General features: G+C 53.9%; 1 protein-coding gene across 1 annotated transcript in view; it reads left to right on the top strand.

The window, feature by feature from the left end:
- The window catches only part of GALNT16 (polypeptide N-acetylgalactosaminyltransferase 16), a 94,223-nt gene that overhangs the window by 50,801 nt on the left and 24,213 nt on the right, over nucleotides 1-19,209 (top strand). Inside the window, exons 3-7 of the mRNA XM_055130956.1 lie at nucleotides 7,447-7,604; nucleotides 11,024-11,122; nucleotides 11,988-12,055; nucleotides 13,963-14,028; nucleotides 16,259-16,380. Of these exons, the coding sequence (XP_054986931.1) occupies nucleotides 7,447-7,604; nucleotides 11,024-11,122; nucleotides 11,988-12,055; nucleotides 13,963-14,028; nucleotides 16,259-16,380 (513 nt within the window). The remainder of the gene's footprint in view (nucleotides 1-7,446; nucleotides 7,605-11,023; nucleotides 11,123-11,987; nucleotides 12,056-13,962; nucleotides 14,029-16,258; nucleotides 16,381-19,209) is intronic.

Raw genomic sequence — 19,209 nt, 5'->3', positions numbered from 1 at the left:
GAGAATAGGCACCCGTTGGAGAGATGGGTACTCGATCATTGTATGACTGAAACTTAACCACAAAAGTTTGTAAGTCTGTAACTGTATCTCACGGTGATTCATTTTAAAATAAAGAAATAAATATAGGTCCAACTCCTAAAAAAGAAAAAATAGATTTAGTTTTGCTTCTATATTGCCTCCCCACGTTTCCTGATATTGTGCATTGAATGATTGTGTCTTCCTACCCTTTGCCATTGACTGGAAGTATAATTTGGGCCAATCCCCCAAATGCACTTAAATTTACTCCTGACCTCTCTATTTAATTCCACTGCTATGTTTGGCTTTCTGCCAGTAGTATCTTGCTATATTAAGACTGCAGCCTGCAGTCATTAATATGTCTTCATATCGTATACATCTATATCCTTATCTTTAATTTTCCCCACGCCCGATTCACGTTGATTGTTTAAACATGTTTAAACTCTTCCAGCCGAACCCCACCCCACCCCCCAAACAGTCATGATTGAATCAGGCCTGCCTTGAGTTTGTAGATTAAGTCAGAGATGATTTATGCCTTAATATCCCTGAGTATTTTTCAAGATTAAGCTACGTCTTCTCTTTAGGGTTCTGTTCGCCTAGAACGGCCATCCGGAAAACACGGGCAGTCACAGAATATGTGGCTCATTTGGATGCCGCCATGCATGATAGTCATTGTGTGGACGCTCATTAACAGTGTGTGGTTCTGTGTAAAACTACTGTGAATGTTCGACCCAATCATGCCGTTTCCCTTGGTTCTAGCATATGTAGCTGAGAAACCCTGGGATCAGGCCATTCTTTCAGATTTCTCACGGAATAAAACTGGATGTTTTAATATCACCATTTAAAAAAAATCAAATAAACCCTCTTTTAAAGGAGGAAAAAGAACATATTCATATAATTTGTGTTTCCAGATTTTTGCAGCCCCTTTGTATCCTGTACGAAGCGAAGGTCTCGGTGGCAGGGGGACCTTCCTGTTTGGGGACAGGTTGAGGTCACCCATGAGGCAGGCTGCTTTTTCCCAATTCCACTTCCCCTTCTCCTTATTTTTTTCTTTATTTGATTTTTAAATAAAGAGCCATTTGTGGGTCCAGAGAGATGACACGAAGGGCCCACGCAGATGCTTTGCAAGGAGGCCCAGGTTTAGTCCCCAGAACCAAGCACTGCCAGGATTGAGTCCCAAGCCTGGAGCTGGGAGGGAGTGACCCAGAGCACCACTGGATGTGACCCAAACCCGCCCCCAAAAGTCAGTCGCTGGAATGCCCTCTCCTATGGGAGGGTATGATCTATTTCAGTAGTAGTCACAAACCACTGGCGACGTACTTCTAAACTTCACCCTCCATACCTGCAATGCCCACCTCTCTGGCTCTCTGCCCCGGAAAGGGTTTTAAACCAAGGTGCCTGGAGCCCTCAGTCAGGATCTTGCTGAATTCTGATGGGTTGAATTTGATCCCGGCCCAGCAGGTCCTGACCTCACGCTCCATCCTGGACACCGTCACCCAAAGTGTCTTCTCTCTGATACATGGCCCACTATTGCTCAAAGTCTTCCAATTGCTGTCGGACTTTGGAACTGGATCTGTCCAATAGATCCCGCACACAAAGCGCCCAAAGCACAAAGGAAATTTCTGGACCTTGGCACGTGGCAGTTGTGTCCCAGGAGCAGTGGGGTGGTAGTCTCCACAGCATCTTGTTCCCCGGGAAGGGTTGGCATCTGGGGGGGGCCCCGGAGGTTACCTGAGGTTGGCGTCTTTCTGCTCCCTCCTTGCCCTCCGCCACAGAGCCGGGTGCTGTAGTTGTGGGGTTAACTGGGTACGCAGACTGGAACCAGAACAGACGGCGTCTTCTCTGCCCCCACCCCTCCCCCTGCTCCGACTGTGACCAGCAGCCAGCCGTTAGTTTCCCTAATGGGACAACTGAGCGGTCCAGGCTGGCCCAAAGAAACCTGACTGTGTGTGTGCCATTTGGGTCTGAGCCCATGTCCCCCGTGTCCATCCCCCATCCCCGTAGCCCCCCAGCCCCAGCCTGTGTTCTTTGGAGCCAGAGGCAGAGAGACGATGTGGTGCTCCTCTGCGCTAGTCACAGCCCGCTTGTGTTCCAGGTGTTGGGCCCGAGTTTCAGTTGCGGAGAGACCAAGTCCACACACAACAATGCAGAAGCAAAGGAACTTCATTGCTAGCTTGAGCTAGGGTCCAAGTCTCATCCAATGCAGTGGAGTCTTGACAAGGACCCTGACTCCAAATCACTAGCGGTGTATATAGGGTTCAGAATTGAGGAGCAATTTATAGATGGGTCTATTTTTAGCATCGGTCCCATTACAATGGTGGTCAGCAACTAGGCAATGGTTAGTAACAGTTTCTAAGGGGGATACAGTGACCCCTTGTGACCGGCCATACCCAACTGCCCAGTTCCTTATCTTGGCAAATTACTCAACTGGGAGTTTACCAGAAACTGCAAGTCCTGCTTTGGGGAAACAGAAAATGAGGCCTCGCTGAGACTTCATGTTAGCTGCAGTTCGCTGTGGCATCAGTTTTGCTCTCACACAGGCGCCAAGAGCGTCCCGCTTTGTCTGGGACAGACTCAGAGTCGGAAGCGGGGTGCCATACACATTTGGCCCAAGAGGAGTTGATGGGCCCACAGAGAGAGTTTTGTGCAGAGGCTCTGCATCCAGTCAGCTCGATTCCAGTCCCAGCCCAACCACCGACTACCTAAGTTGACCTTAGACGTGTCATTCAGCTTCTCGAAGCCTCAGTATTCACCTCTGTGAAATGAATGGAACAAGAGCATTTTCCAGGTCCAGGAGATAGTACAGGTATCTGCAGTGGCCGTGACCCTGGCTCAAATACCTGGCACCACATATGGTCTTCTGATTACTGTCAGGGGTGACTCCTGAGCACTGAGCCAGAAAGAGCTCCCTGGGCACCATTGGATGCGCACCCCCTCACACCCCTCCCCAATTTTATCTAAAAAATAAAAAGCATCTGTTTGACAGGTCTCGCTGCAACACACGGCAGGATGGCAGGACCCCTGCTCAGTTCTGTAGAAGGGGCCTAATATTTCCTCATACTCCAAGTGACTCACTGGAAAGATAAGGCAGGATTTAGCTGCCTTTCTCCTCGAGGCCCCCTAGTGCCATGAAACTACAGTGTCAGCACCACGATGAGGTCAGGTTGTGGGGGTGTAAGTGGAAACCCCAGGTGAGCTGCCCAGGCAGCCCGCACCCCCCGCCTCCTGGGGTTGAATCAGTCTCCCAGGCCTGTGGGCGGAAGTGTTGCAAGCTGGTGGTTTCCATGGTATCCACGGAGGCGCCAGCTGAGCTGCAGTTGGCTCTAACGATGGCGAAGCTCCAGGTTAGTACAAATAAAGGCCCAAGAACCAGACTCACGGGAGGCTCCCCGGAAAGAGGGTGAATGGAGATGGTCCCTCAGGACCCTCCCAGCTCTGCATCCCCTGGTTCCTGGTGCCCAGACCGGCAGGGACTCTCCATCCTGCTTGGCCCACACCGCGTGACTCAACCTTAGTGGCATGTCAGAACCGCCCACAGAGCTATCAGAAGCCCTGGTGCTTGTGTCCCATCCCCAGGGATCTGACAGGATTTTTCTGGAAGTAGAGACTTTTTACAGTCTTCCCAGATAGTCTCAATGCACAGTCAGGTTTGAGAACCACGGGCAAAGATGCCGGGAAATTAATAGCGATTAATCCTCACCATCTATGTACTAGGTATAGATTGCTATATGCTAAGCCCATGATCGATAGATATCACCTCCTGTAATCCTCACAATAATCCCCGTTTTTGAGATTAAAAAAAAAACAAACATGCTCAGAAAGGACAAGTGACTGTGCAAGGCCAGAGAGCAGGAGGCTCAGGGCCACTGGCTGACCTGGAGTAATAATGGATAGTGGTTATGGGTAGTGGCTAGGGTCCTTGCCTTGCACGCAGCCAACCCAGGTCCCAACCCCAGTACCCCGGATGGTCCTCTGAACCTGCCAGGAGTGATCCCTGAGTGCAGAGTCAGGAGTCAGCCCTCAGCACCACTAAGTGTGGCCCACCCCCCAGAAAAACAGCCTGGCACGGTATCCCCTTAACATGGGTCAGAGGCTACATGGCACAGAAGATGGGAATTGTCGGGGCAATCCCCTCAAGGATTCTCCATACCCAAGGTGAGCTTATCCTGGACCCAAGCTGAGGTCCCCAACCCTGAATGTCCCCCTTATCTTGCCCCATTGGATGGGAGCGCTGATAGACTAGGGGTGCTGCTTCTCTGAACCCCAGAGGCTCTTGGGGTTTTCATTTGGGAAAGGTACAACCTGAGGTCCCATGCTCTGAGGTGGGGAGCATGCGTGTCCCCCCAGCTCTCCTGATGAATGGGGCTCAGCATCCAAGGTGATTTGTTCCCAGGGGCGTGGGGAGTGAGTGGCTGGAATAACAGTTTGCTCACCAAGTGTTTGAGGTTTATAATAGACTTGGAGGGCAGGGGAGCGGGAGTTATCCATAAAATAGTTCCAGAGCCTTTTTATTTGGAGTTTCACTGAAATTTAGTAATAGGCAACCTCAGCAGGTACCTGTTTTACTGTCAGTAAGAGGAAATTGGGCTGCAGTTATGAAAAGGATCTGTGAGTTGTTTAAATCTAAATTTTAGGGGTGTGTGTATATGTGTATGTGTTTTAAAAGAATGTTTACAAGGCTTGGGGTTTGGAGTTGAACTGCTTTCGATGAAAATGACATGGAAAATATTTTCTTCTCTTATTTTAAACCATCCCCCTTTGCTGGTTGTGTGTTTTTTTTTTCTCCCTTAAATTTAGCAGTCAAGAAGACGTAAGCAGATCTAGCTAGGGAAGAAAAACACCAAAACAAGTCAGGCAGGTTTCAAAGTTTAATCAAAGTAATAGGCTGAAAATAAAACTCTCCAAGATGAGAAACTGTTCCTCCCCCTTATGGAGCAGGTTTATTATTCCAGCTAAAATAATTGCAGACACAATTGACCTTATTGGACATGGAAATGCAGGATTTGGCACTTTGCAAAAGGACAAAGGCTGGGTGGAGGCAATTGCCTCGCCGTGTGCCAGGAGCTGCGGGCAGGAGAGCAGGGCTGAGTCGGGGCTCCACGGCTCTCTCTCACTGCCCCGGACTCTTGCTCTTCACCCTGGGACCGCTTGAGCTTTGGTCCACTTGGGACCCTTTGCCCCCAAACCTAGCCACAGCCTGGGGAGAGAACGGGGGATGCCCCGGCAGCTCTGGGTTCCGGTCACTGGGCCAGATGCAGAGTTGAACTGGACGGCGGCCACTCACACTGTAGTGTTGCTTTGGGTGACTCGTGGGCTGGTCTTTGTTTGATTGTTTCTCCCTTCTGGAGATTGGGTTTCTCTTAGAGGACATCCAATTAGAGGAAACTGAACTGAGGTTCAAGCAAAAAATAAATGAAAGAGAGACGGGGAGAGAGCACATGTGAACAGTTAGAACTGTTCTAGGGACTGGGATTTGGCTCAGCCGCCGTGGGCACTTGCCTTGCAAGTAGGAAATCCTGGGTTCAAATTCCAACGCTGGAAGGGGGAAAGAGCCCTAAATAAATAAACACAGTTCTTTCTCACAGTGAACCTATGGGATAATTAAGAGGCATAGTCTCTTTGGAAGGGCCAGAACCGCACTGGTGGGGCTGGAGTGATGGGACAATGGGTAAGGTACTTGCCCTGCACACAGCTGACCTGGCTTTCATCCCCAACAACCCATATGGTCCCGAGTCCACCGGGAGTGAGTGATCTCCATAGTGCAGCCAGGAGTAAATAAACCCTGAGCATCGCCAGATGTGGCCCCCCACAAACAAGCCAAAGAATGAATCCCTGGGTAGGTTTTTTTTTTTTTTACTTTTAGCTCCTTGACCAGCAGCCTGAGGCTTCTTTCCTTACCCCTGACCCCAGGGTGGATACAGGGAAAGAATCAGCAGCTGTTCTTGCCCCTGGTGGGAAGGACCCGAGGCTTCTCTCCTCCTTAATCTCAAAGCTGGATCCTTCCAGCCAGCCAGGGATCATGTCAGAACCTTCAGCCTCCCTCCTTTCCTCTTTCTTGTCCTTACGAAACAGAGTTTGAGTCAGCTGAGCTCAGTGACATCTGTCGAGTCCCTGGTATGGCACCAACTCTGAGCGTCACAGCTCTTGCCCCTGGGAGACCCCGGGTTGAGCAGGGAGCCTGCGCCCAGTGGTCCCCGGAGTTCTGTGTTCCCGATTGACAGCTTAGTGCCGATGACAGGCTGCAGCCTAGCAGACAGGCCAGAAGAGATCAGATCTCCACACCCTTCAGTGTGCCCAGCGGTGGCCAGCAGACCCAGGGGGCAAGGCTGCCAGGGTATATTCCCCAGCATCAGCCCACAGGCGACCCCTCCCGCACAGGTCCTGCTGTCTACCCCAGGACCATTCTGGACCAGGCCTGAGACAGAGGCCCCCAGGCACTTGTGCACCCACAGTTTCCACACGCCGCCTCGCTGCCCCTGTGCGCCCACAGCCCCAGCAGGAGCTGCAGCGGGACAGAAGGGCTGGAGTCAGGGTGTGCGCACAGATGCACACGCAGATGCACGCACACACGCGTGGCCGGTGATATTTCAGGGCACTCCTCGGGACATCCGGCCAGCAGTTGGTTTCGAATAATGAGTTGTCAGGATTCATCTATCCATCCATTCATCTTCCATGAGTCTTTCCCCGGTGTCTTTCTCGGGGGTGGGGGTGGGGGGAACTGTGGGAGCACGGAGTAGGCTGTGGCTTAGAGGAGGGGGGCCGGGCCTTGGTCTGCCACCCGACACTCCCCAGCACTTAGCACTGGTGTCCCCAGAAGGTCTGATCTGGAGGCACGCACAGCAGCAAACTCGAGGTCCCAGACGAGCCCCATCCTGGTCTGTACGCCCGCCGGGTTCTGGTGGCTGTAGGCGTCACCTGCGGGGGGACCTAGCAGCTCTGGGACCAGCTGCTGATTTACCCCGACCCTCCCGCAGGCCTGGCCCAGCGTCAGGCGCCAGTTCGTCCCGAGCACACTGTCCACCGTCCCTGTGCAGGTTGTTAAGTAACTGTCTCATCTCGGGGCTCAGCTGCGCCCCAGGCGTCGCCCTCCCTGAGCCCAGCCAAGCGTGTGCGTCCACCAACCCTCCGGGCTCCAGAGTCGGGGCAGCAGCCGGGTCGAAGCCAGAACTCGGCACTCCAGAGCTCTTGAGCCTGGGCTTGTGCATTTGGAGAAATAAACTTTGCTTTCTAGATAGAGGAGATTTAGGTCCCCGGCAGAAGTGAACAGAAGGCAGAGTTCCCGTGCCCTCCGTCCGCGCCCTCCACCCGTGCGTGCGTGGACTGTTCGACTTCCCAAGCCTCAGTTTCCTCATCTGTGAAAGAACCTTCTGGAGGTTGTGTCTCCTTCCCGGGGGTGGCGGGGGACCTCTCTGACCCCGACCTTTGTCTCAGGTGACCGGCACGCCCTCTAGAGGCTTTGACGAGAAGGCGTACCTGTCGGCCAAGCTGCTGAAGGCTGGCGAGGACCCCTACAGGCAGCACGCCTTCAACCAGCTGGAGAGCGACAAGCTGAGCCCGGACCGGCCCATCCGGGACACCCGCCACTACAGGTATGGACCCCCACCACCCCCCACCCCCACCCCACACACACATGCACACACCAGGGTGCAGAGGGTGTGGACCGAGGAGGCATGGTGGGTGGGACAGCACCGATGGCGTGTTTTCTTTCATTTTGAAAGAAACAGAAGCTCTTCGTCGCCATCCTTCTCCTTTCCTCTCTGCCAGCCACTACCCTCGCTCCCCGCCCCCCACACACACCTGCTCAGCCACTCCCATAGATGCTGCCAGGAGTGGGAGAGAGGGTCCCACTCCATTCAGCCCCCATTCGGCCCAGCGGCACCCCTGCTTGCTTGCTCCTCTCCTTGCCCCGTCCCAGCTAGAGCCCACCTGCCTCTGCTCTCCTGTGCGGACCCTGAGTGTGGCTTCTGTGCGCCCCAAGAGCCAGGCCGCCCTCCCCCCACCCGCGCTTCTGTGCCTCTCAGCCAGCTCTTCACGCACTCCCACCTCCTGCCTTGTTTGCACACACGCTGTGCGCACACACCCGCACACAGAACACCCCCAAGGCATCTCTCGGGGTTCTTCCTCCGAGAAGGTTCCCTGTGAGCCGGTGACTACGAGGCTCTGCAGGCATCAGAGGGTGCCGAGACCCACCAGCGCGCCCGCAGCCTGGAATGACCAGCTGGGTCTGTCACACACAGCGGATGTGGAGTTAGCACTTCTGTCTCTCCGGGCCTGGCTCTGGGGACCAGATGGTTGTCACTGAGGCCAGAGCCAGAGTCTAGCAGGCAGGACGCCTTGCATGGGGCCAACCTGGGTTCACTCTCTGGCACTCCATATGGTTCCCCAAACTTGGCCATGAGGGATCCCTGAGTGTAGTCAGCGTAAGCCCTGAGGGGCCGGAGCAATAGCACAGCGGGTAGGGCATTTGCCTTGCACGCGGCCGACCCGGGTTCAATCCCCGGCATCCCATATGGTCCCCCAATCATCGCCAGGAGTAATTCCTGAGTGCAGAGCCAGGAGTAACCCCTGAGCATTGCTGGGTGTGAGCCAAAAAAGCAAAAAATGAAAAACAACAACAACAACAAAAAGAGTAAGCCCTGAGCATCTTTGGGTATGCTCCTTTCACCACAAAATATTTTTTAAAAGATTGTTTTTACTTCTGAAGTGGCTACTCTGGAACCCAGGAAGTGTGTGTGAGGGAGATAAGGGGCGGGAAGGTCTTGCTCCTGGAACTTTAACTGACCCCTTGAGGACTTGTACATTAAGTCCCGTGGGCTCAGCATCTGCTGCAAGGTGAGATGGACATGGAGCTGGGGACCCCCCCCGGTGACACTCACGTCCCCAAAGCCAGTGCTGTCAGCTCCCCCAAAAACCATGATACTGCTGTACGGAACAATAATCCTGCTACGGGAACACCAGGCCCCCAACACCCCCCCCACACACACACACACAAGGTCTAGCGACTGTTCCTGGAAGTTCTCTCCAAGTCTGTCTTGCACTGTGTCTTTACTCCCTGTAAAATGATGTCCCCATGTCTCCACTGGGCAGCCTCTCGTGGGCAGCCCTCCCCGGCCCCAGCCTGGAGCACAGGGCCCGGAGCACCCGCCGACCCAAATCTGTGAATAGGGAAGCTGACCCTGGCTACCTTAGCCTTCTCTCCCTCCCAGCCCCACACTGAGCCATCTCAAAGGTTCCCCGAGGAACTTATTTATTTTTATTTTTTTATTTTTTATTTTATTTTTTGTTTTTTGGGTCACACCTGGCGATGCACAGGGGCTACTCCTGGCTCTGCACTCAGGAATTACCCCTGGCGGTGCTCGGGGGACCATATGGGATGTTGGGAATCGAACCTGGGTCGGCCGCATGCAAGGCAAATGCCCTACCCGCTGTGCTATTGCTCCAGCCTCGAAACTTAAAGAGAGAATTCCTCTCAGAACGCCACACATTTTTAAATGGCTTCAAATCCAGGCAGAGATGGGTTGGTGACAGCAGCCTCCCCACCTGCCCCAGTCCTGCTGCCTGACCCTCAGAAGCTCCAAACAGGCACTCCTTATGCCCCTCAGAGGCTCTTGGCCCCTGGGAGCCGGACACAGGCTGGAGAAGGTGGAAGTGGGGTGCGGTGGACTTGGGCATACCGCCCAGATGGGGTAAGGGCAGATTAGGCCCTTTCAGAGGCAGAATGGGTTTTGTGACTCAGATTCTCTCCTTCCTGGGAACAACGGGGTGGTTGGGACCCTCAGTCTCCGGGTCATGTCAATGACAGGTGTCTGGGTACTCAGAACAACCCTTCCCCAGACCCCAAATCAACGTGGGCATTTGGGAAGCCTAGATTTGGTGGGGGTGGGGGAAAGAAGAGAAATTCCCCGACTCTTCTCATGCTTCCTTTCCCCCACACTTCCCATCGGGAAGAATTCTTCTACAGCCCCTCTGGATTTCTCCGGTGGGGGTCCCAGGCTGGAGGTCTGCCCGCCCTCCTGACCGGGTCTGCTCTGCAAGCAGGTGGCAGGCCTGGCATTCAGCCACGAGCTGCTGTCACTGGAGTGACTGCTGTAATGAAAAACTCATCAGTGCTGGAAGAGTCCGAGCAATTGTAATAAAGCAGATTGCCACGGGCCCCAGCGGCGGCTGTCTGCCCGCAGCCCCGGGAGCACGACTAAAACACATCGCAGAACGACAGGGAGGCAGGCTGGCAGGGATGGATCGTTTTAATTCCCTTTCCTGAAGAGGGGCTGGGGGGGCGAGGGCAGACCAGCAGGCCACCAGCATGGTGTCTGCAGATGGCAGCTGGGCTCAGGAGCGGGACACGCCTGTGGTGTCTCCCCGCCCCCAGGAGGCCCGGCTGGCTTGCACCCGCTGCCCTGTCTGGCGGCTGGAGTCCCCAAGCCAGGCGGCAAGGGAGGATGTCACAGGCCACCACTGTGGGGCCATGTTCTGAGCCTTTTCATTTCTTTCTTTTTGGGTCACACCCAGCGATGCACAGGGGTTACTCCTGGCTCATGCGCTCAGGAATGACTCCTGGCAGTGCTCAGGGGACCATATGGGATGCTGGGAATTGAACTCCGGTCGGCCACGTGCAAGCAAATGCCCTACCCATGTGCTATCGCTTCGCCCCCCATGTTCTGAGCCTTAACCCCACGGAGAGGGAAGGCACCATGAGGTGTGAGGGACACAGAGGCTGCACCCCGTGCCGCCCCCCACATGCACCCCAGGGCCCCTTGCGGTGCCCACACACATTAACAGGGGCCCCTTCCCGGGTAACTCAGCGACTCTAATTGAGAGCCCGAGGGTGGACGGTTCTGCCACCCTCTAAGTAGGGTGGGCCTCGTGTGGCGAGGGCAGGGAGAGGGGGTGTGGTGCAAGGAGTGCACCTTTTCCAACTCACAGAGCTCTTCCAGGGGGCTGCAGACTGGGTGGGGAGCCTCCCCACCCCAACCCAGCCGCTCCCTGATGTCTCGCCCTGACTTCTCAGTTGCCCCTCAGTGTCCTACTCCTCGGACCTGCCGGCCACCAGCGTCATCATCACCTTCCACAACGAGGCGCGCTCCACGCTCCTGCGCACGGTGAAGAGGTCAGCCCGCGCCTCCACGCGCCCGGGAGCAGCGGGGGGTGGGGGGGGGAGGGAGGGGGGAGGTGGCCTGGCCACGAAGACCCAAGAGGGGAGGGGCCCTTGCCTTTCAGAGACAGGCTGAGTGGGGCTGGCTGGGCCAGGGCCGTGGAGACTCCAGACATCACGGTATTCGCCAGCTGCACCCACACGGCAGGGCGGAAAGGAGGGGCCAGGGGGCAGAGCAGAGGCTTGCCTGAGGCCTCAGGTAATAAAGGCCCACCCCGGGGCACCTGTCCGCCACCAAGAGGTGTGCTGTCATCCTGGCCAGCTTGGCCCTGTGACCAAGCGAACCCCACTCCCCCATCTCTTCAGGGAGCTTCGAGGGAGCAGGCTTGGGAAAGGAGCTCTGGGGACCAGATAGTCTTGAGGAAAGGGAGGCCTGGTGGGAGAGAGGGGGGGCCTTCCCGGGACCCCTCCTGACCCCCTAGGGTGAAGCCTTAGGTCCCACCAGCTGTCTGGGCAGTCCCATGCAACTGGAGGGGTGCCCTGGGCAGTGGTTTTTAAGCCTCAGACTGTTGGAGCCACTACAGCCCCCGCACCTAGGATTCAACTGAAGCAGCACCCCCCGCCCAATCAGGGTGACCCCAAATGCCTGAAACTTCATGCAGCAGAGTTAGGGGGGCCTTTGGAAGTGCCCGAGGAACCCCCTGTTCTCAGACCCTGGTTAGAGCCGAAGTATTTTCTAGCTGCTGCCTGTGACCTAAGAGTTTTAACTGTAGCTGAAAATTTGGGGCCCGAGCAGGAGGGGGGGACTATGGCAGAGAGAGGTTAGGGGGAGGTGGGCCCCTCAGTTTAGACTCTTTGTATGTCTCTCCGGCTTCTCCAGTGTCCTGAACCGAACTCCGGCCAGCCTGATCCAGGAGATTATTTTAGTGGATGACTTCAGTTCAGACCGTAAGTATCCACCTCTTTTTTTTTTCTCTCAACCACGTTCCCATTCCCCCACCCCCACCCCCAAGACCCAAATTCCCATTTCCTTGGAATACAGAGGCATCAGCCCTTTCAGTGTCACCTCTCCGTCCCCTGAGAACCCGTCTTTTCTAGATGCCTTCTCTGGCTCTGTGTTCTGGCGCCCAAGGATAAGACAGAATAGCATTACCAGGACAGAGACGGGACAAGGATTAGGGCACTTGTCATGCATGCGGCCAACCTTGGTTTGATCCCCAGCACCATATAGTCCTCCTGAGCATCACCAGGTGCAGTCCTAGAGGCCTCCGAGCACCGCTGGGTGTGACTGAGCCCTTCCAGGGTGACCCAGGTAGTCCCAAGCACCGCATCCCTCCTGCCCTCACTTTGAACCTCAGGCCTGGTTGGCTGAGAAGGGCCCCCAGGGCCTCCTGAGCATGCTTAGGAGAGACCACCCTCCTCCAAAACTGTGGCATTACCTGGAGGGGACACCAGTGACATGTGAAGTTACATCTTTTTTTTTCTTTTTTTTTGGGGGGGGGGTGGTCACACCCGGTGATGCACAGGGACCATATGGGATGCTGGAAATCAAACCTGGGTCAGCCGATGCAAGGCAAACACCCTACCTGCTGTGCTATCACTCCAGCCCCTGAAGTGACATCTTTTAATAAATGAAAACCTCAGTAGTTCACTTGGTTAATTAGGTGCTTTAGAAGGTCATGGCTATGAGGAGTGGAGAGACAGTTAGCAGGTAGGGCGTTTGCCTTGCACGCAGCTGACCTGGGTTCGATCCCCAGCATCCCATATGGTCCCCGAAGCCTGCCAGGAGTAATTCCTGAGTGCCAAGCATAAGCCCTGAGCACTGCTGGGTGTGGCCAATAAACAAGCAAAATAACAATATAAAATCACTATCATCACTGTCACTGTCATCCTGTTGTTCATCGATTCACTCAAGCGGGCGCCAGTAACATTTCTATTCATCCCAGCCCTGAGATTTTAGCAGCCTTTCCTTACTTGTTTTTTCCAACAATTGGAGGCTCTTTTCAGAGTCAGGGGAATGAGACCTGTTATTGTTACTGATTTGGTATATCGAATATGCCACGGGGAGCTTGCCAGGCTCTGCCGTGTGGGTGGGATACTCTCAGTATCTTGCCAGGCTCTCCAAGGGACATTTACATATATTTCCCTTTATGATGATGGTTTGCGGCACACGGTCCAGGTATATGTTCACTCAAGCATGAGGCTCGGCCCGAGCATGTGGAAAGCGGCCTGGAGCATGGCCACGGTGGGGTAGTGGAGGTCGGCTGCGGGGGCTGGGTCCCTTGGGGCAGGGAGGGCTCTCACCCGCCCCCCTCCAGGGCACCCCTGGTGCGGAATCTGGTGGCATGGTTATGAGCACCTCATTTTATGCTCCCTTCCGGAAGAAGCAGCCGTGAGTTCTTATTACTTACAGAGAGATAATTCATATGAGACAGTTCCACTTAAGTGATAGAAGCAATATATAATAAATACATAATAGCAAGATGGTAGATTTAGACCCTGTCCTATTGATAATTGTATTAAATGTTAATTATCTAAACATTCTGAGCATTGCCAGGTGTAGCAAAAAGAAAAAGAAAAAGAAACCAGATCTTTCAATCTAGCTCCACCAGTGCTGGTCACCGCTCTGGTATTCTCTGGCACGAAGGAGGTGCGGGCATATCTCCGTCTGACCTCTGAGTGGGGAACAGGGTCAGGACCATTGTGGCTGGTAGAGATGAGCGAGCAGCTCCGGCCTCCCCCATCATCCCGGCCGTCTTGGGGTCTGCTACAGGACCGCTCCTGGCAACGGTCATTGGGCTCCCGTTGAATATATATCTCTGAATAATGTGGCATTTGCTTCTCCCCGCCCTCAGCTGAAGACTGTCTGCTCCTCACCAGGATCTCCAAGGTCAAGTGTCTCCGCAATGACCGGCGGGAAGGTGAGTCCCTGAGCCCATCTGTCCCCTGCAGCTGCCCTTGCCCTCTTGATGCCACGTCACAGCTGACCAGTGTGGTCCTGTCACTTTCCCATGGCCAGTACTGGGCCTGAGGAAAGACCCTCAGGAGGCCTCTGCTTAGTCATATTCCAGCACGACTGTGGGCAAGTGGCTCAACTGGCCACCTCGTCTTTCCAAGACCCAGGAATCCCGAGTCCCCGAGCCCCTTCCTGCCATGCTTCTTGGTGTCAAGGTTCAATGAGATGGACTTGGAATGCTCCGAGAAAACCCAGAGGCAGCGTCAAGCCCATGGCTTCTCGTGTCCAGTCAAGAGGCTTCTTTAGGCAACACGGACAGCTTAGGGTCATGCCTGGTGGTGCAGGGACCACAGAAGAGGCGCGATGGTAGGCCCTGCCCTGAAGAGCTGGGTATGTGGCCGAGAGTCAGGACTCTCTGCAGCAGGCTATGGTTTCGTGGGACTTGGTATGGGAAGCAGGAGTAGCCTTGAGAGCGTGAGGGGGTGTGAGGCCGGGGGAAAGGAACAAAGCAGGGAACTCCAGCCTGGGGGGTGCCAACTACCAACTTCCCTTCCAGAGTGCCCAGCCTGAAGAGGCTTTCACTTGATCGCACACCCGCATTCAGACTCTCAGCAGTGCAGGCCCCTCTTGCAGGGTCAGAGAGCGAGGGTTTAAGCAAGTTCCACAGCTTTCCTTGAGTGATATGCCAGGGCTTTTGCCCAGCGTAAATGCACACTTACGTCTAGGTTCTTTAGAGCGTTGCCTGGAGTAGTAGGATGGAGCAGAAGGACTCGTGCTTAGTGGGGTGGACAGTCAGAGGGACAGCAGCAGAGTGCTGGTCAGGGGGCCCTTTCCGGAAGCGGGTGTGTATACTGAGTTGTTTGGATATTTTGGGTTTTTGTTTGTTTGTTTGTTTTTGCTTTCTTGGGCCACACCTGCTGTGTGCTGGGCTTACTCCTGGCTCTGTGCTCAAGAATCACTCGTGGCAGTGCTCTGGGAGCCGTATGCAGCACCAGGATTGAACCAGGGTTGGCCAGGCGCAAGGCAAGGGCCCTACCCCCTGTGCCATCTCTTCATCCCCATATTCCGAGATCCTAGTGTTGAGGGCCTGCTGTGCCCGCAGCTCCCTACCCTGTCAGAGGCTGGACCAGCCGGGCCTCCTCGCCCCTGGCCAAGCTAGTCCCCCAGCGCTGACCCAGGAGCCGCCCAACATGCTGCCATTCTTTGGATGATCAGCGAGCCTCAGGGAGACCCCTGAGGAAGTGGGGGGCGGCGATCAGGACAAAATCTAGCATGTGTGACCTGCTAGGCGCTAGGCGTTTATTCTCCCAGCAGACCTGGGTTATCATCTCTGTGAATCTTCTAAAGAAAAACACTGAGACTCGGTAAATAACATGCTCAAGGTGAGCGAAGGCCTGGCATGCAAATGCAAGCTGACTGGGTCTAGAAGATTCTCTGCATGTTGTACATGAAGATATGGCAGAAGGCACCCTGAGGGGGCAGGGTAGGAGTCTGGGCTTCTCTCTCCCCACACCACATGGCACTTGCTGCCATTTCTGTTCACCACTGGGGCCGTTCATCGGTTACCTGAGCCTGGAACACCATCCCGGTTCCCCTTTACCTGTCTCAGAATGGCCCCCTCCCCCCCCCCCACACACACACTCACATACAAACACACACTCACACACAAACACATTCACACACACAAACACACTCACACATACTCACATACACTCCTACACGCTCACACACAAACACATTCACACACACAAGCACACACTCACACATACTCACACACACACGCTCACACACAAACACATTCACACACACAAACACACACTCACACATACTCACATACATTCACACATGCTCACACACAAACACATTCACACACACAAACACACTCACACATACTCACATACACTCACACATGCTCACACAAACACATTCACACACAAACACACACTCACATATACTCACATACACACACGCTCACACACAAACACACACATACTCACATACACTCACACGCTCACACACTCACACACACAAACACACACACACACATACCATCAAGCTACTCCCCGAGCTCCATGTCAGTGCCGCCTACTCAGAACCAGCCACTCGCTGCCGTTCTAGCTCCTGAGAGGACAGAGCGCCCCGGGGCTCCTGGCAATGCCAGGAAAAACATAGCAGCTCCTGTGTTCCCCCTGCAGGGCTCATCCGGTCCCGGGTCCGCGGGGCCGACGTGGCCACGGCTTCTGTGCTCACCTTCCTGGACAGCCACTGCGAAGTGAACACGGAGTGGCTGCCGCCCATGCTGCAGCGGGTCAAAGAGGTGAGGCTGTCTTCCGGGGTGGGGGACTCCCTTGGGCGAGCCGTGCCTGCCCCCACCTGGTTGGGGTGAAGACACACAGAGCGGCCCGCTGAAGCCGGGCGGGTGCAGCTGGATGTCTCAGAGGTCCGACGTTCCTCACCACTTTCTCAGCCACCACCAGGAAAGTTCTGTTGACGTCCTGGGGCGGTCGGAGTTGTTGAACTGGAAGAAAGCCTGGGTGAGCACTGGAGCTCCCACAGTGGAGGTGTAGACCACTGTGATTTCCTTCTGGGGGGTCGGCGGCTTTTGGCTTCCCCATGGTGGGAATTTAGAGAAGGAGGGAGGAGGGAGGAGATGGTGTCCTCAAGGAGGTAAGAAGGGAAGCACCATCTCTAGAATAGCAAGGATTTGGAGAGGTGGAAGAAGAGAGGAGACAATTACAAGCCAGCATCTAAAAAAAAATCCTTCTTAGAGTGGGCAAAGGATGTGGATGGGCATTTCTTCAAGGAAGCTGTATAAACACCAGAACGCACATGCCAAAGATGCCTGGCATTATTAAGATATGGGGGGGAATGCAAATCCAAACCACAGTGGTCTCCAAATATTCTCTTCTATTTATGTGAGGTGTCCAGAATGAACAAGTCCATGGGAGTAAGAAACAGGTTAGTGGTTGCCAGGGCCAGGCAAAGCGGAGATGACTAACGGTTTGGGGATTTCTTGTTGGGGGTCACAAAAATCTTCTGGAAGTAGATAGCTCATGGTGATGCTTGTATAACCTTGTAACTTTACCACTGTAGCACTGTAGCACTGTCATCCCATTGCTCATCGATTTGCTTAAGCGGGCACCAGCAATGTCTCCATTGTGAGACTTGTTGTTACTGTTTTCGGCATATTGAATACACCACAGGGAGCTTGCCAGGCTCTGCCATGCAGGCGGGATACAGACCACTGAATTGGACACTTTGAATGATGCTTGGGGAAGGCAGGGTGTCACATTCGGTGATGCTCAAGAAGTACTGGGGCTGGAGCAATAGCACAGCGGGTAGGGCGTTTGCCTTGCACTTGGTCGACCCAGGTTCGATTCCCAGCATCCCATATGGTTCCCTGAGCACCACCAGGAGTAATTCCTGAGTGCAGAGCCAGGAGTAACCCCTGTGCATTGCCAAGTGTGACCCAAAAAGCAAAAAAAAATTACTCCTGATAGTGCTCAGGAAACTTTATGAGATGCTGTACTATCATTCCGGCCCCTAAATGATGCATTTATGGTATGTTAATCTTATCTAATTAATTTTAATATGATATTATATCTCAGGACTTTAAAAATAGAAAGAGCGTCTAGGGGCCGGGACAGTAGTATGGTGGGTAGGGTGTTTGCCTTGCACACAAGCACCCGATACAGTCCCTGGAGCCTGCCAGGAGTGATCTCTGAGTGCAGAGCCAGGAGTGAACCCTGAACACTGCCAAGTGTGGCCCCAAAACTTAAATAAATAAATAAATAAATAGTTATAGAAATAAATTAAGTCCTCTAGAGGCCAAGAAGTTAGCTCAAAGACTGGAATGCATTCCTGGCATGTAGGAACCCTGAGTTTTGTTTCCATCACCACTACTGATAGTCCCCCAACAGGCACCCTCAGGTGCAGCTGCCTGAGCCCCCAGCAGCACTGCAGGCCCAGGCTCAGGCTGGAGCACACCGCCCCGCCCACACAGCCCGATCAAGGATTGCACAAGTGACTCCTGGGCCCCCTGAGCTCTGCTTGGCTTTTTAAAAAGTCATGAAAAAAACAGTCATGAGAGAGAATAAGGTGAGGTAAGGTGAGCCCTCCCCACCCCTATACCACACACACACACACACACACACACACACACACACACACACACAGCACTCCGAGAAATCATGGCGGTTTCCCAAATCTGCCACCTCCCTGAAGTGAGGAGTGAACCTGAGGCCAGAGCGGGATTCCAGCTTGCATAAGAGAGAAGAAGCAAAGACACTCTGTTTCATGTCTCCACAGAGGGAGAGAGACAGAGACTGAGAATGATAGAGGATAACTAAGTTTTGTGTGTGGTGTATAATACAATCCACCATTACCACCAAAACAAAACAAACCCAAACATTAGAGCCACATTGGCATGACTCACCAATGTTTGAGGGTAGTTTTGGATCTGGGAGGCGATAAAGGGACGAGAGAGCGTTTGACCTTAGAGTGGATGTGGTGCGAAAGAAGTGACTCCCATATGATGTGGGAACTGCAGGGTCCCTGCCCCCCAGGGACTCAAATCCACACAGAGGTGACTCATCATCAGTTCCAACCAGCAACAGAAAGCCCACTGCAGACACAGTGATTAGAGCACTCCTCCAGGAATTGTCTAGATTGTCACTGTGAGAGCAGCTGAGAGCAGGAAGAGAACTGAACACTCCATTTGGGGGGCTGCCCGCAAAACCCCAATTTCTTTTCCTTTATGAAAGACACTCACCCTCTCTCACTTCTTCTTACCTCCCTCTCTCCCTACTTCCCTCCCTCCCTCTCTCCCGCTCTTTTTCTTCCCCTCTCCCCCTTTCCCCTTCTCTCTCTGTTTTATCTTCTCACTGTTCCTCATTCTCTTTCTTTCTCCCCTTACTTTTCCTAAATCATCATCATCATCATCATCATCATCATCATCATCATCATCATCATCATCATCCCATTGATCATCGAATTTCTCGAGCTGTCTCAGTAACATCTCTATTCATCCTAGCCCTGAGATTTTTTTTTCTTTTTGGGTCACACCCGGCGAAGCACAGGGGTTACTCCTGGCTGTGCTCAGGGGACCATATAGGATGCTGGGGATCGAACCCGGGAAGGCTGTATG

This window comes from Sorex araneus, chromosome 3, assembly GCF_027595985.1.
Source record: "Sorex araneus isolate mSorAra2 chromosome 3, mSorAra2.pri, whole genome shotgun sequence".
Lineage (NCBI taxonomy): Eukaryota > Metazoa > Chordata > Mammalia > Eulipotyphla > Soricidae > Sorex > Sorex araneus.
Note: the sequence above shows the minus strand (reverse complement) of the source record. Positions and strands in the feature narration are given on the sequence as shown.